At 48.3% G+C, this 13,876-nt stretch overlaps 5 protein-coding genes across 5 annotated transcripts; 2 read left to right on the plus strand and 3 right to left on the minus strand.

The window, feature by feature from the left end:
* Positions 1–1,444: 1,444 nt before the first annotated feature.
* ABB37_06132 (hypothetical protein) lies at positions 1,445–3,242 on the minus strand (the record flags this gene model as incomplete). Its single annotated transcript, XM_015804391.1, has 1 exon — positions 1,445–3,242. Exon 1 carries the CDS (start codon positions 2,903–2,905, stop codon positions 1,445–1,447), a length of 1,461 nt encoding a protein of 486 aa, XP_015656965.1. The 5' UTR covers positions 2,906–3,242.
* A 512-nt stretch (positions 3,243–3,754) lies between these two features.
* ABB37_06133 (putative mitochondrial hypothetical protein) lies at positions 3,755–5,190 on the minus strand (the record flags this gene model as incomplete). The annotated part of the gene is made up of 1 exon (XM_015804392.1): positions 3,755–5,190. Exon 1 carries the CDS (start codon positions 5,081–5,083, stop codon positions 3,755–3,757), a length of 1,329 nt encoding a protein of 442 aa, XP_015656966.1. The 5' UTR covers positions 5,084–5,190.
* Positions 5,191–5,755: 565 nt separating this feature from the next.
* ABB37_06134 (putative vacuolar ATP synthase subunit c) lies at positions 5,756–6,944 on the minus strand (the record flags this gene model as incomplete). The annotated part of the gene is made up of 1 exon (XM_015804393.1): positions 5,756–6,944. The coding sequence occupies exon 1, from the start codon at positions 6,896–6,898 to the stop codon at positions 5,756–5,758; it is 1,143 nt and encodes a 380-aa protein (XP_015656967.1). The 5' UTR covers positions 6,899–6,944.
* A 2,018-nt stretch (positions 6,945–8,962) lies between these two features.
* On the plus strand, positions 8,963–11,860 carry ABB37_06135 (hypothetical protein; the record flags this gene model as incomplete). Its single annotated transcript, XM_015804394.1, has 1 exon — positions 8,963–11,860. One exon carries the CDS (start codon positions 8,963–8,965, stop codon positions 11,858–11,860), a length of 2,898 nt encoding a protein of 965 aa, XP_015656968.1.
* Positions 11,861–12,380: 520 nt separating this feature from the next.
* Positions 12,381–13,515, plus strand: ABB37_06136 (putative peroxisomal enoyl-coa hydratase; the record flags this gene model as incomplete). The annotated part of the gene is made up of 1 exon (XM_015804395.1): positions 12,381–13,515. Exon 1 carries the CDS (start codon positions 12,556–12,558, stop codon positions 13,513–13,515), a length of 960 nt encoding a protein of 319 aa, XP_015656969.1. The 5' UTR covers positions 12,381–12,555.
* Between the last annotated feature and the right edge of the window lie 361 nt (positions 13,516–13,876).

The following is a 13,876-nucleotide window of genomic DNA, read 5'->3' on the forward strand; positions in this document are numbered from 1 at the left end:
ACGTTATAATGCAAAAAAAAGGGGTGCAATGCTTTGTATTTTTTTTTGGTTCAGATTAGTACGCGACGCAGGAGGAAAAACAAACAAACAAGCCAGCAGACTACTTTAGTAGATACAATAAAACAGAAGAAAGCAAAGGAGCTGAATGAAAGGAAAAAAAAAGAAACAGATCGTTAAAGATTAAAACGCTCCAGAGAAACAACAGGAAAGAAAAAGAAGGTTATCGAGAGAACCAAAGAAAAGTAGAGAAAATTATTCGTTTTTCTTCTCTTTTCTTTACTTTACTAGCAAGAACTCTGCGCGTCGCCGCAGACCTCTTTAGACCACAACAACCACAACCACAACGCAAAGACAGAAAAACAGAAAAACAGCATCTTAGCCTTTGAGAAGCACCAAGAAAGCACGCGTCTCCATTGCTGGACAATGTAAAGAAGTGTCTTGTTGTTTGCTCAAAAGCAATTCATCTTTCACACATACTTACTACAGCGTTTACAGAAGAAAATAAAAGTACAAATTTCACTCACACATAAACAAACACCCTTTTGAACTTGAATGATACATCTGCTTCGGGGCATAATAAGAACACAAAAGAAGCTACCTTACTAGACCGCTGTTCAGAGTTAACTGAGGCGAACAGTCGGTGAGCCTCCCTGAAATAGTGTAACATCATAAAGAAAGGGATTGAAGGAAAAGGAAAAACGAAGAGGCTTCTTTTTCCAAAAGGCGGATTTTAACAGAAACAGGGCAGGCGACGCGAACAGCCAGAAGCGACAGCAACGAACAGCGGCAGAAGAAAGAAGCAAATAAAAAAAGAAAAAGTAGTTGAGTAAAGGGGAAAGCACAGTGAAACCTAGTAAACTTTTCTTCTTCTTTCCCTTCGCCCTCACCTGTGCAACCGCCACTTAACCAAGAAGAAAAGAGAAGCTCTCAAACGTTGCACCGCTGAAAGAAGCACGATCTCCGAGAGTTTGCACATGCGGAGAAGGGGACAGCAACGACACCTACAGAAAACCTTCACAAAAAAAGGGACAACATGTTAGTGATGGCGTTCGTGGTTTTCATGCCTCCTCTTCTTGTTATCGAGACTGAATAGAATTTGCAATGGAGACGGTTGTGTGTGTGTGATCCAATACGAGAAGAAAGAGTCGCTTTTGATTGATTGCTTGTTTATCTGTTTGTCAACATATGCTTGTGTTCTCGTGGAAGCAATGAGCACTGTCGCAATACTTAACTGTTTTAAAGTGAAACCCAGCGGTGCTGTTTTGCAAGACGGTTGGGGTGGGTTATTCTTGAGGGTTCACGTGCATCAAGGCGTCGGGTGATACGGCGGACGTGTCTCTTCTCAGAAAAAGGCTTCTAATGTTCTAGCTCGCCCTATCCCACAATGCCGTCAAGATCCTCTCTCTCCCGGTGGATTCTTGTTGTAAATGACTATTCCGTAAAGCTACAGCAAGGTGCGGGTAGAAGAGAAAGAAACCGTATTCGCGATCTGGACGTGTCGCTCCTTGTCCCGGCTCAAAGTGCTCACACTCTCTGCTGGCACCTCTGCATCCGGCGTGATCGCCGATGTCGCCGTTTCTTTCTTGGACGCGACGGGCGCCTGCTCGCCCAGCAACAAGCGAAGAGCGGAGCGCACGCGCCGATCCAGCAGCTTCGGCTCCTCCTCGTACTCATAAAAGATGAACCCGACAGAAAGCACGTAGACGCTGCAGACGAACCAGTGCCGCGGGTACGGCAGGCGGCCACGCAGGTTCTGCGTCAGCACGAAGGAGCGCAGCGCGTACATGGAGCAGTACAAGGCCAGGTCCATGCGCCGGCCCTTCGGCTCCAGCAGCGTCGCGAGCCCCGCCAGCGAGCATAACGCGGTCACCATTTTCACCCCTCCGCCGCGGCGCTGCACACCGAGGCAGGCGGAGCGGATAATCACGGCGACGTAAGTGGCTAAGAAGAAGGCGCTGACCAGCATGGAGCGGAGGTTGCGTGCGATGGTCGAGACAGGGTGGGAGAGGAGGCGCTTGCGCTGGAAGCCGAGCATCGTGACGAGTCGCAGCGGTCCGTAGAGGGGGATCCCCATGACGAGCATATTCCGGAGAATGAACAGCAGCGCCCACGTGTTGCAGGAGTGATTGCCGTGCGTCAGCTTGCAAAGGACGTCGGAGCCCGTTTGACCAAAGTCCTTAATGATGGGCAGGTTCCTCGACCAGCAGTAGTCCACCAGGTCCGGTACCAGGCGCTTCCGAGCAAAGCCAGAGTGGCCGCGGATGAGCTTCTCCTGGTAGGTGGAGGCACGAACTAGGAAGCCCTGGTACGACTTGGGCAGGGTGTCAGGGTTGAAAAGACAGCCGTAGGAGATCTGGGCGGAACTCATGCACATCAGCAGCACGTCGTAGTGTCGGAACTCTCGCATGAACTTGGGCATGTGAGGCAACACGTAGCGCAAGCAGAAAGTGTGGGCGCTGCGCACGAAAAGGTAGAGGCACAGCTCCGTCCGCGTTTCCCGGTTCATGACGTAGGCAGGGGTGGCACAGATGCAGCCAGACAGCAGGGCGGCAAATTTCTCAGAGACGCCGAGCGGGTTAAGGATGCGCTGCAGCGTCTGAAAGCAGAAACGGAAACTAGAAAAGCCGCCAAAGACCGCAGCCCATTTCAAAGGATCGAGTGAAAAGAACTCCGATGGCACACGGGCAAGGAACGCTCTTGTGAGCCCGCGCTTCACTAAACCCTTCACGATGCCTACCAGGATTCGCCCAATAGCGGCGTAGAGGCTGTTCCGCAGGACTACCTTTAGTGTGTGGTTGAAGGAGAGCTGCTTGCGATACTGGCTCTCACGAACGTCATTCGCGCTGGGGCTGGTGTTTGCGCCGCTGCGTTGGCATTTATCATCGTGTACTTTCTCTGCAGTCATGATGTGAATGGAGAAGAGTAAAGCACAAAGGGAAAAAATGGCAGCCGCTGATAGTGTATTTGTTTAGGCGAGGCCAAACGCAAAACAATTTTTTTTTAAAAAAAACGACAAAATAAGCGTTAACAGCGTTTGTTCTTATTCTTGTAGAGATCCGATTTATTTTTCGTTCAGATCGTCTTGCACTACTAAAGCCAATGACACACGACGCGAGTCACTTGATTTCAAACTATCCGTCAAACTTCCTCTATTTTGGTGATGTCAACAGACGCACGAGAGACAACACTCTGATATTTGACTGTTGTATAATACCGAGAGCGACAGGCGCCAAGTTTGCTACTAAAAAAAGGGGGGAAGTGGTCGGTAAAACGGTTGAGTAACAAGAACATGAAAGGAGAAAACAATGAAGCGAATAAGACACAAAGGGGAATGGAGTAGAAAAGAAGTATCGGAAAAACACCTTTATATTTACAGAGAGTGTGGGAAGCTTAGTCATCACGCCGTCGCCACTCATTCAAAGTGCAATGTAATGCACGCTGTCTCCCCTACAAAAAAGGAGAAGTGCAATCTCCTTGTAGTAAAGACTACAAAGAAGACAAGATTTACCTCCTTTGCTGTCGAAGAAGCAAGTGTTTCCCGATATTACCGCATCAAAGATGAGTTCAGCAAAAAGCACATTTTCCCTGTTGAAGGGAGGTCAGCCAGCTTAAGCACAACACCTCGTTACTTTAAAAAAAACGCGACGACCAACAACAGCCAACAACACTCCCTGTGCACAATGTTTTTCACGCATAAGCACCGACAAACACCCATTAAAAAAAAGGAACTAAATGGAAAGGCAAATCGCAACTCTTACAGATCAGAGAAGAACACTTGCTTTTCTAAGGCGATTGATTGCCTCTGGACGCGACGTACAATGATCATTTCGCCGTCCGCATCCATATATGACTTAGCTGTACGAACATTGGGCTCATCGTCAATAAGAAATTTTCTTTTGCGCTCTAGTTCCTTACGCCTCTGCTCTCGCCGCTGTGCTTTCTCGCGCTCCATGCGTTCCAGTTTCGCTTTGAAGCGCGCAGCATCCCTCTTGAGCATATCATCTCGTTCTTTGGCAATTTTCTCCGCCTTCTCCTTTTCTTCCGCGGAGTCATCAACTTTGTAAACGGAGAGGCGGACACCAGCGACCTTATTGGACCCAGATTCATCATAGACAACAATTAGTTCCCTAGTGTTGTCAACAGAAGCTACAGGAAATAGAAGCAGCGGCGAACCGGCGGCTGCCTTTAGAACAGGTATACTCGTAGAGTTTGATGCTAACGGACGTTTCGCAGCTTCCTCCATAAGATACCACCCGGCTGCCTGTGATGTTTCGTTCGAGCACGCGTATTGCATCATTACTCCTGAAGAAAACGCCGCCGATGACGGCGGAGCAGTCACGTTAAGCACTTTTAACGCAGACCAGAAGCTCCCTGCGTAGCCCGAGGACACGCTGGTGTAAAGGGAGTTCTTGTGCGCAGACAGAAGCGTCAGTCTCCGACCGCCCTCGTAGACAAGATAATGCCTGTCAGCATTTTCCAAATCAGGAATAACGGCAATAGCTCTAAACACCAGGCCTTCCTCAGATTTAAAGACTGTCACCTTTCTTTCCTCAGCGTCGTTTACGATGGTCGAAACAAGTATTTGAGTGTCATCATCTTCATCGAAATGGATTGAATTGCCGTCAAACAAAATTTGCTTAATCTCCCCAGTCTGCTTACCACTCTTAAACAGAAAGAACTTTTCGGATTCTTCCTCGATTAGCTCGTCACCCTGAGCAGCATACATCACAGATGAAAACTTAAGTTCTCCATTTTCGTCGTGTGGCAGCTCTTCAAGAGGGCAGTAGAGGCGCTGATCCACGAAGGCACCGCTCGAGCAAATCCTGTGCGTTGTTTTAGCCTCCTTTACAGTTGCGCCGCCATCAAAACTGCACAACGTAGCTAGATCATCACGCTTCGATTGATCCTGTGCGGGTGTCGCAAAAAAGCAAAACGAACGGTTCGTGAACTGCACGCTCCGTGGTGAAACGCTCAGTCCTTCCAGAAAGTGGGGTTCTTCCTTCAGTTCGGTTGTCAACGCAGTTGCGAAAGGAGCAACACAAACACCAAAAAGCAGCAGCACCGTGATGCTGAAGCGCCACATGCTTCGAAATTTTGGGGAAACACACTTCGAATACAATCAATAAAAATTTAAGAGCTGAAAGCGATTGGAGAAGCCAATGTTTTTATATGATCACAAAAAGTGTGTCCTAAGTATATTGTGTTGTAACGCGAAAAGGTATTACATACCACGAAGTGAAGGACGAAAAAAAGAAGAAAGGAACAGCTCAGATTTAATTGAGAGAGCAAAATGCTGGGTTTAAATTGAAAACGTGAGAGCAGAAAACAAAAAGTACATCGTGTTTTCATTAACAGTCTGCTTACTGATATACGCATTTATTACGCACTTTCAGTGCACTGCGAACGGATCGCCTACACACAAGAAAGCATAATTGAAGAACCCCAAGAACACGTCAAGGGGTGGCATAACACGGATAAAAAAAAAGGAGTGAAAGACTCCCAATGTGAAATCAAGAGCCTATTTTTTCTGCTTTAATAATAGCAACACAATGCACACAAGAAAACGTAATTGTGTGAGTTTTTTTTTCTGCGGAGGTCACATTTTCCGTTGTTCTCTTATTGATCGTAATTTTCCTTCAGCATTTTTTCTTTCCTCAGCCCACGTCAAAGTCAACACAAACGAATAGAAATGTCGCTAAAGAAGAAACGGTAACTTCTACAATAAAAATAAACAAAAACCTACTCATATTTCGCCCTACTTCTGGACATTCGCCACTTTCAAAGAAACATACGGATATTCTTGTTGCAAAGCGCCACTTTCGATAACTGTGTCGTTTGCCAGCGGGGTTGTCAGGTCAGGATAGACCTGCGCAATGCGTTTCCGAATTTCGGCTTCCTTCTCTGCCGGGACCTGCAGCACGACCGCGATGTAGCGAGGCGGAAGGCCAAATTTCAGCAAAGACTCCACAAAGACACGAACGGCCTTCAAGTGAATCCATGCAACATAGCACGTGCAGTACTGTTGCCAAAGCAGCGTATATAAAGCTTTCTTCTCCTTCTCCGCCTTCAGCTGCAGTTCCTTGAGTTCGGCCGAAGACAGATCATCGGCACCTTCCACTTCGCGGATAACGTACCGCTTTTTACGGCAAATCGCTTTGACATCATCCATCACTTTTCGAAAAACAACGATGCTGTTCAGGACATACTCTTTATCCTCCGCGACAACACGATTGGACTGGGGACACACATATTCATTCATCTTCCAGTAGCTCTCAAGCCACTCCTTCTGCGATGCCACCGAGACGGCTACAAACAGTGTAACGAGTAAGTCAGTGTCAACAAAGCACTGATGATCGCGGTTATAGATTGTGACCAGCTCGCGGATAGGACGGATAGACAAGTTGCCCTCGCCCTTCCGATTTGCAGCGGTCACCTTGTTGCGTGTGTCGTTGTACTCGCCCAGCATGACACGAACACGCTCGTCTGCCGTGGCGTTAATTTGCGCAAATTTCTCTATGAGGTTCTGGATCGTGTCCTTGGGATCGAATTGCGCAGAGCTCCATAAGAAGTTTTTGATGTAACCCGCCGGCGACATCTCTTGCGTTTGGTTGATACGAAACGTCGTCACTATGCTTCGAGGTTTGCCAGACGTCTCTTCCATCAGGCCGATGAGCTTTTGTACGGTGTTCTCCATCATCGGATCCAGTTTGGTCAACTCGTCGCTCGCCTCCATCAGAGAGTCCAGCGTGCCAACCTTTAGGTTCGGAATCACAAAGTTGCGAAAAGTTTGTCCAAGCGGACCCATCTGCCGCACTAGCGATTCATACTGAGCAGATTGCAACGAGTCTTGCGATTGCTGCAGGTACGGCAGCGCCAGAATAATAAAGCTCTCAGTCATTTGCGGCCTTTTTCCTTCTGATATAACACGAACACTGATTAGGCACTAGATGGCAGATTTATGTATATTATATCGGTTGTAAAGGTAGATAGAGAACGAACGACAAAAAAGAAGAGTAGAAGGCCCTGTCAAACAATAACTCCTTCTCAATCAAAAGAAAAATGGGAATTTTCGCTTTTTGGGTAACGGTTTACGGTGTGTTCCGTCACTGGAAATGACGGTGGATCACCATTATGATTTCCTCGCTTACGTTCCATTATTGTTCACTTTTCAGCGCCTCATGCTATCGCGCCCACGATTTCAAAAAGGAATCCTAGTACTGCTTCTCTTTTCTTCTTTACAATTTAATTCTTCTTAAATCAAACGACGAAAAATTCGTCGACATTAATTCCCCGGGCCCCAACAAACAGCGCAGGAATAAGCCTTGTCGATTTCTGGTGTTATGTGAAAACAAATTTGGAGCAAGCTTCCACGTCGCGTTGTAGCACTGAGAATTGCTGGCTCAGCACAAATAAAAAGGTACAGTCGCTCTTTTAAAATGTGTTTCTGACACCCGACAAGAGGTTTGCTTCCTCCAACCTGAAAGTGTCTTCTCCCTTGTTCTGCAACAGTGTTGGGGCAGTCGTTGGTAACCATCGACCTGGCTTAACGCTACACAGACTTCTCACAGCTTCCTTCGACGGTGGAGTAACGCCGCCTTCTGAAACATGCAAACGGCCCGATTAGCGGAGGGCACGCCGCTGACTCTCAAGGCGAACCTCTTTTCTCCCTCTTCTCGCTCTAGAAGCCCACACTCTAATGGCACTCACTTCCTGCCCCCCCCCCTTCTCTCTTTCTCTCTTCGCTATGCCATTCCCCACAAAGCGTTTGCATGCACACGTGTTGATACAACCTTCAGTATCCGTCATCAGATCCTAGTGTTTCGTCAGTGCAATTATCGCATTTGTCTCTGTGTGAACGTTTTGCTTGTATTTGCGCGGGTGCCCTGTCTTGCAGAGCAACTGTGGAAATCACTTCCAACGTCGCGTTTTTTCGGCTTCCTCCTAATTTCCGTCTCCTCGAAAAAGCTGTCGACAACTACCTCCATTGCTGTAGTGTTAAACTGGTGCGTGCGGATGTGCTTTCAGGAGTTTATTAGAGTGGCTCTTGTTGCCTTTGCAAATGAAAAAGAATCTAAAGTGTAGTTGAGGTTGTCGCGATCTGGAAGCTTTCTTTGCAACGAACTGTGCCTTCAACAACTCTTAACGTTTTTTAAACACAATGAGACGTGATACGTTGTCCATGTTGTGCCCATTTGGCCCCTTAGAACTTGTGAGATTTCCGCACTACCGTTCTTTTGAGGAGTCCTTCTGCTTAGCAGATAAAGCTTCGCTGTTCGGCGTCCTCCGAAAGCAGATGAGAACCAGGTCGTTTAAGATCAGCATTTTGCAAAAAAAAAAGTGTGTCTCAACAGTGAGAGTCCAAATAAGAACAGAAAAGAGATACCGTTAAGAGCAGCAGCACCAGAAAACGCATTGCACCGAAGTGACGAGTGCTATTTTATTTGGGCTAGAATAACAGCAAGTGTAGCAAAGCTGGATGCTATCCGGCGTACTGTGGCCGTACAAAAGCGTTACTGGGATGGCCTTTCAAAGAATTTTTTTTTTTTTGCGAAACGAATACGGAAAGTTCCGTGGTTTTGTTCTCGTCCATTATCTTTCTTTTGAATCCCGCTTTTTTTTCTCTCTCCACTTCTCTTACTTGAGTAAAAGCTCCTGCACTTTGAAAAGGCCAAGAATGGAGTTTCTTTCGTTCGACAATGGAACAATAAAGCATCCCGCGTACCGGGAGGATGCTGACAGCCTTGCAGTGATACAAACTTCTCAACGGAGACGAAAGCGTCAGCTCGTTGATAACGTAAGCCTCATCTCTCCAGGTTATACACAAAACCTTCTAGCACCAGAATTGGCGCCATTTTCATGCACACCCGAAAAAGTGTCTTTTATTAATTATGATGTGGGCAAAGAGTACATCATTAAAGTAGCTTTTCTCAACAAAACAACGGCTCCAAAAACTTTCCGAGTTATGCCGATCTTACCTAAATTTGCAAATGTTCTCCAATTTGACTATGAAATTCCTCCTCGGATATCGCCAGGACTCTCATGGGAAGTTACTTTGCGTTTCCGCCCGCGCGAAAATACTGATTTTTCTACCGCGTTGTATTTGAAAGCCGAGGAGGGCTATTTCAAGCTGCCAATCTCCACTTCGCGCAAAGCTTTTCTTTTTTCGGTGGAACCGAGTACTGTCGATTTCGGCACCGTTGTGGTGGGCGAAGAGCAAACTCGCCACATTACGTTGAGGAACAAAGGGGCCTTAAGCGGCACTGTCATTGTCGGTGGAGCGTTTAAATCGTTACTCGACTTGAAACAAACGAACCCGGTGAATGGCAAAAAAGTCAGCTTCTTCCACATTTTTCCTCAGCAGTACAAAATGGAGGTGCCTCCGTTTTCGACTCTTGACATAGCCGTGAAATTTGCTCCTTTGAGCGCGATAACACTCGACACCAACATTACCTTGACGGATAAAAATAATTCCTGTGAAGTGTTCACGATACCCATCACCGGGGCAAGCACAGAACTCCCGGTGTATCTTGCGAAGGGTAAAATTGACTTTGGCGCGTGCTTCTTCAACGAGCAGTACTGGGACGAAGTAACCATCGTAAACCGAACAAATATTACGGCCGTTGCAGATTTTCGCATTCCCGCAGCTCTTTCAACCGTCATCTCAGTATCACCTTCACGGGCTTGTGTACAGCCTGGCGAGCAGTATATTGTGCAAGTAGCTTTTACCACTACCAAAAAAATGCCACGCGACTTTTCTTCAACCGTGGAGTGTGTGGTGCGAGGGCAAACGCTTCCGCTGCCGCTTAAAATTGGCGCGATTCTATCGGAGAGATGCCCGCAGCTTCCAACAACCACTTTTGATGTCGGCAAGCTCATTTTGAACACGACCCACGTGGTGGAGGTGCCTGTGACCAACGAATCGAGCGTCGTGCAACTAGTCGGTTTTGAGAGCCTACCGACATGGATTAAAGCTTCTCGTGCGGTGTTGGAGATGGTTCCGCAGGAAACATCGACTTTCCACCTAACGGTCGAGCCACCTCAAAAGGGGCGTTTTTCGCAGCGCTTGCGCGTTATTAACGAATTTGGAGATTCGCAAACCATCACCATTAGCGGACAAGGCGTCGGTGCTTCATTTGGTATGTCCTCCCGTACTTTGCGACTGCCAGCGTGTACTTTAGGCTCCAGTGTCTCAGCGACAACGGTTTTGTTCAACGCGAGCGAGAAAGCAGGCGAATTTTGCTTTGCGGTACCGAACTCCTTTTTTCGTGTGTCACCCGATACTGGTGTTTTGCAGCCCGGCGAAAGTATCCCCATCGCAGTTCTATTTAACGCGCCAACCGAATTCGAGGCTGCCGGGCTTTCGCTGCGGTCCGTTGCTTCGCAGAGGTCCATGAAAAATAAGAGAGATGCTCCCGCAGCTACAGTAAGCGACGGCATTACGGCGCAGAAACGAGCAATGTACGACGACTGGGAATCAGGTAATGAATACCGCATGTGGAGCAAGCACCGACAGTTTCGTTTGAAATGCGACATCAATAACGGCAGTGAAGACAGTTTCCTCGTGTCTGTGCGCTGCTGCGCAGTGAAGCCGCTGGTATACATCGAAGAGGTTGCCTCAATTTCGAACGCACTCACGACGGACGCCCAAAACAGTCGTGTGCCACACACACTTCAGTCTCCCAAAAAACACGCTGCACCTGCAGGCGAAGCCGAGCAAATGGAGAGCGAGTCGAAGCAAACTTTTGAAATTGTTCTTGACTACGGAAAAGTTCCAATCCACTGCGTGAGCATGCAGCAGTGCCTCATCTCCAACAAAGATCCGGAGTACTGTTTTGTTCGTGCACCGCCGATGAACCCACTTTCGGCATTCTCCGTCTTGAGCTACGCATTCAACGGTGTTGCGACGCAGTGTGGTACCAACGTATACCTCGCATTTCAGCCTCGCAAATATGGAAAGTATTGCGAAACTCTCAGATTTGAACTGGCGTCGCAGTCCGGGCGGAAAACAAGCGTCCTCGTCCGAGCGCAAGGTGTCTGCAACCCTACGCAGTTGACAATCTCGATAGCGGATAGTGCTCCGTTGCCTGAAAAGGGGCAATCGGAGTCGTTTTCTCAGCTCTACTTCCATTGCACACAGAAGAATGATTCAGTGAAAAAGAGTCTGAGTTTCTTCAACGTCGGATCTTCTCCTCTCGCTGTTGTCATCAACGGCGCAGCTGACGACACAACTTTATGCAGTGAAGGGCACACCCGTTGCTCTTTTCTGGTTCACCCTCGTATTTTTACCGTGGCTCCGAATTCGAAACACCCTGTCCATGTTGTTTTTGCACCAGCTGATGAGGGACTGCACTCTCAGCGTCTGAGCATCGCCGCGAGTGGCGAGACCCGTGAAGTTGCGCTTGAAGGTCGTTGTGTGAAAAGCGTCGTATATGCTCTTGTCCCACATACTTTTGCAGGAAGTGTCAAGGTAGTCGCCATATCTTTCACGGAAGACATCGGATGTCGCCCAGAGTTCCCTGTCTCACTCACCTTCGAGGAGAACGAATCGAAAACAATCGTTGTTGGTAGTGTTGGAAACGGTCCAACTGGAGAATACGAGTTACTCAACTGGGAGAAAACGCGTTCTTTTGCCATTCCGCCAGATTGGAGTGTCACTCCACCTTCTCAACCCATTTTAGCAGGAAAAGAAGCGCGCTTATGCATCCAGCGCATCTCTCGAGGCAGCGACAAAGTCCATTCTGCAGGACTTGTGGGCAATAGCGGCGCGCTTTTTCCTCTTCGATTCACCATAGTGTTGAAGGGTGAAGCTGCAAGTGTCTCTCAGCATAATGCATTGTATGTAGTGTGCTCAAGCGCATGATAAGGAGCAACATACATGCCCTATTTTCGGCTCTTTTCTTGTACTTTTCTGGAGCGCGGCATCTTTTTTTTTTAGCCTGTTTGACACCTTTGATGTAACAGTATGTATACATTTTGCTGGTACTTGCCTCTGTAGACACGCCCTTATTATGCGGTGCCACTTTGCGTTTCAAGACAGATCACATAATCAGGGAAAAACATCGATGCTTTGCAAAAGGTACTGCAGGTCTTCAAATATCTGCAAACTTCAGCTTTTCGCGGATAAAGTAGCAGTCCACCTCCTTTTGCGACTTTTCTGGCATTTCTGCTTTGGTAGTTGTAAAGGTCTACTTCAAGAAAAGAAAATTGCAACGGTGTTGAGAACCTTTTTGAGAGAAGCATACGCACGAGAGAGCGCTAAGTAAGTCACTTAAACTTTTCTATTTTTGGCATGAGCTTGTGTGGCTGGATGTCGGCATTGACGTTCATTTCTTTCCGTGTGTTATCATCTCCTATCTGTTTTCTGTTTTTTCTCACCACAAAGACCGTACGAAGATAATTGATTTGGGCCTTCCTGTGTCCTTTCAATTTACCCTTTTGTTGTTGCTGTTGTTCGACTTATCACTATATCAGTCAACGACAATTGGAACAGTTTCAAGCCCCTACACGCATACACTTCTCTTTCTTTACGCGTTCATCTCTCTTTCTCTTTTGAAAATGAAGCACTCCCTGCGACTGTTGTCGTCAGCCGAGGACTCGTCTTTGATCCGGTGTATCGGTCCCTTTCATGTTTGCCGCAGCAGCACCGCCAAGGGTGTGATTGAGGTGCTCTCCGGAGACCCTAAGCACCCGGTGCAAAAGCTGAATCTGCTCGGCGCAGATTATTTCTCCGCACTCAAGGGGGTCGCTGCGCTGCTGTCGGAGGAGCTGAACGACGAAGCCCGAGTGGCTATCTTTGCACCCCGGGAAAAGTGCTCTTTCTCCGCCGGCATCGATTTGAAGGAGCTTGCCGGCGGTCTAGTGACCACCGAGGCAGACGTGGCGGGCTCCAAGTACCCGGCTATGCGCTTGCAACAGCAGCACCGCATGGTTCGTGTCTTTCAGGACGGCGTTTCGTCCTTGGCACGATGCCGCATCCCTATCATTGCCGCTATCGACCCCCACTGCGTCGGCGGCGCAACGTCCGTCGCCAGTGCGTGCGATCTGCGCTATGCCACGTCGCGGTCTGTGTTCTCGGTTAAGGAGGCTGCGGTCGGGTTGGCCGCCGACATCGGCGTCCTGCAGCGCTTGCCCGCCATTATTGGCGAGGGCCGCACGCGCGAGTTGGCCTTCACGTGCCGCGAGTTCGACGGCGAGGAAGCGAAGCGAATCGGATTTGTGGAGGAGGTGTGCACGGATTACGCGGCGTTGATGGCGCACGCGCGTCGCAGGGCTGCCGAGGTGGCGTCCAACTCGCCATTGGGCGTGCAGAACTCCAAACGCATTCTGAATGGGCAGCGCGAGAAAGCCGTGCAGGAGTCTTTGGAGTACCAGGCGGCGATCTCGGCGTTTAGCCCGTCTTGCCACGACGTCGCGGAGGCCGCGCACGCCTTCGCAGGGAAGCGGGCACCGGTGTTCACCGATTATGTTGTGAATCCTACCGGTGGTCATGCGCGGTCTAACCCAAAAGGTTCTTAGTTTTCGTTTCTGTTTTAGTTTTCCTTCTCCCTTACTATATCCTTCTTCGGCTTTTTGTTGTTGTGTCTCTGTGCGCGGAGAGAGCCCAAATACAATTAGTATTATTGTTTTTCTTATAAATCTCTCATTGCTTCTCTGTTGTTGCTTCTTGCCCCTCTCGTCTCGTGCTCTCGTATGTGGACTCTTTTATCGACTCTCAGCATATGCCTCTTTTTCATAGTTTGCTTTCTTCTTTCTACACATCTAATAGCGTATCTCGTTTTTTTTTTTGAGTCTTTCCTGCTCTTTCCTTTGGAACAGAATCGCCTGCCGCCATAATTTGCTCCACTATCCAGTCCGCCCAGCAACAGCACTGGTTGCT

This window comes from Leptomonas pyrrhocoris (assembly GCF_001293395.1).
Source record: "Leptomonas pyrrhocoris isolate H10 chromosome Unknown, whole genome shotgun sequence".
NCBI classification, from domain to species: Eukaryota; Euglenozoa; class Kinetoplastea; order Trypanosomatida; family Trypanosomatidae; genus Leptomonas; species Leptomonas pyrrhocoris.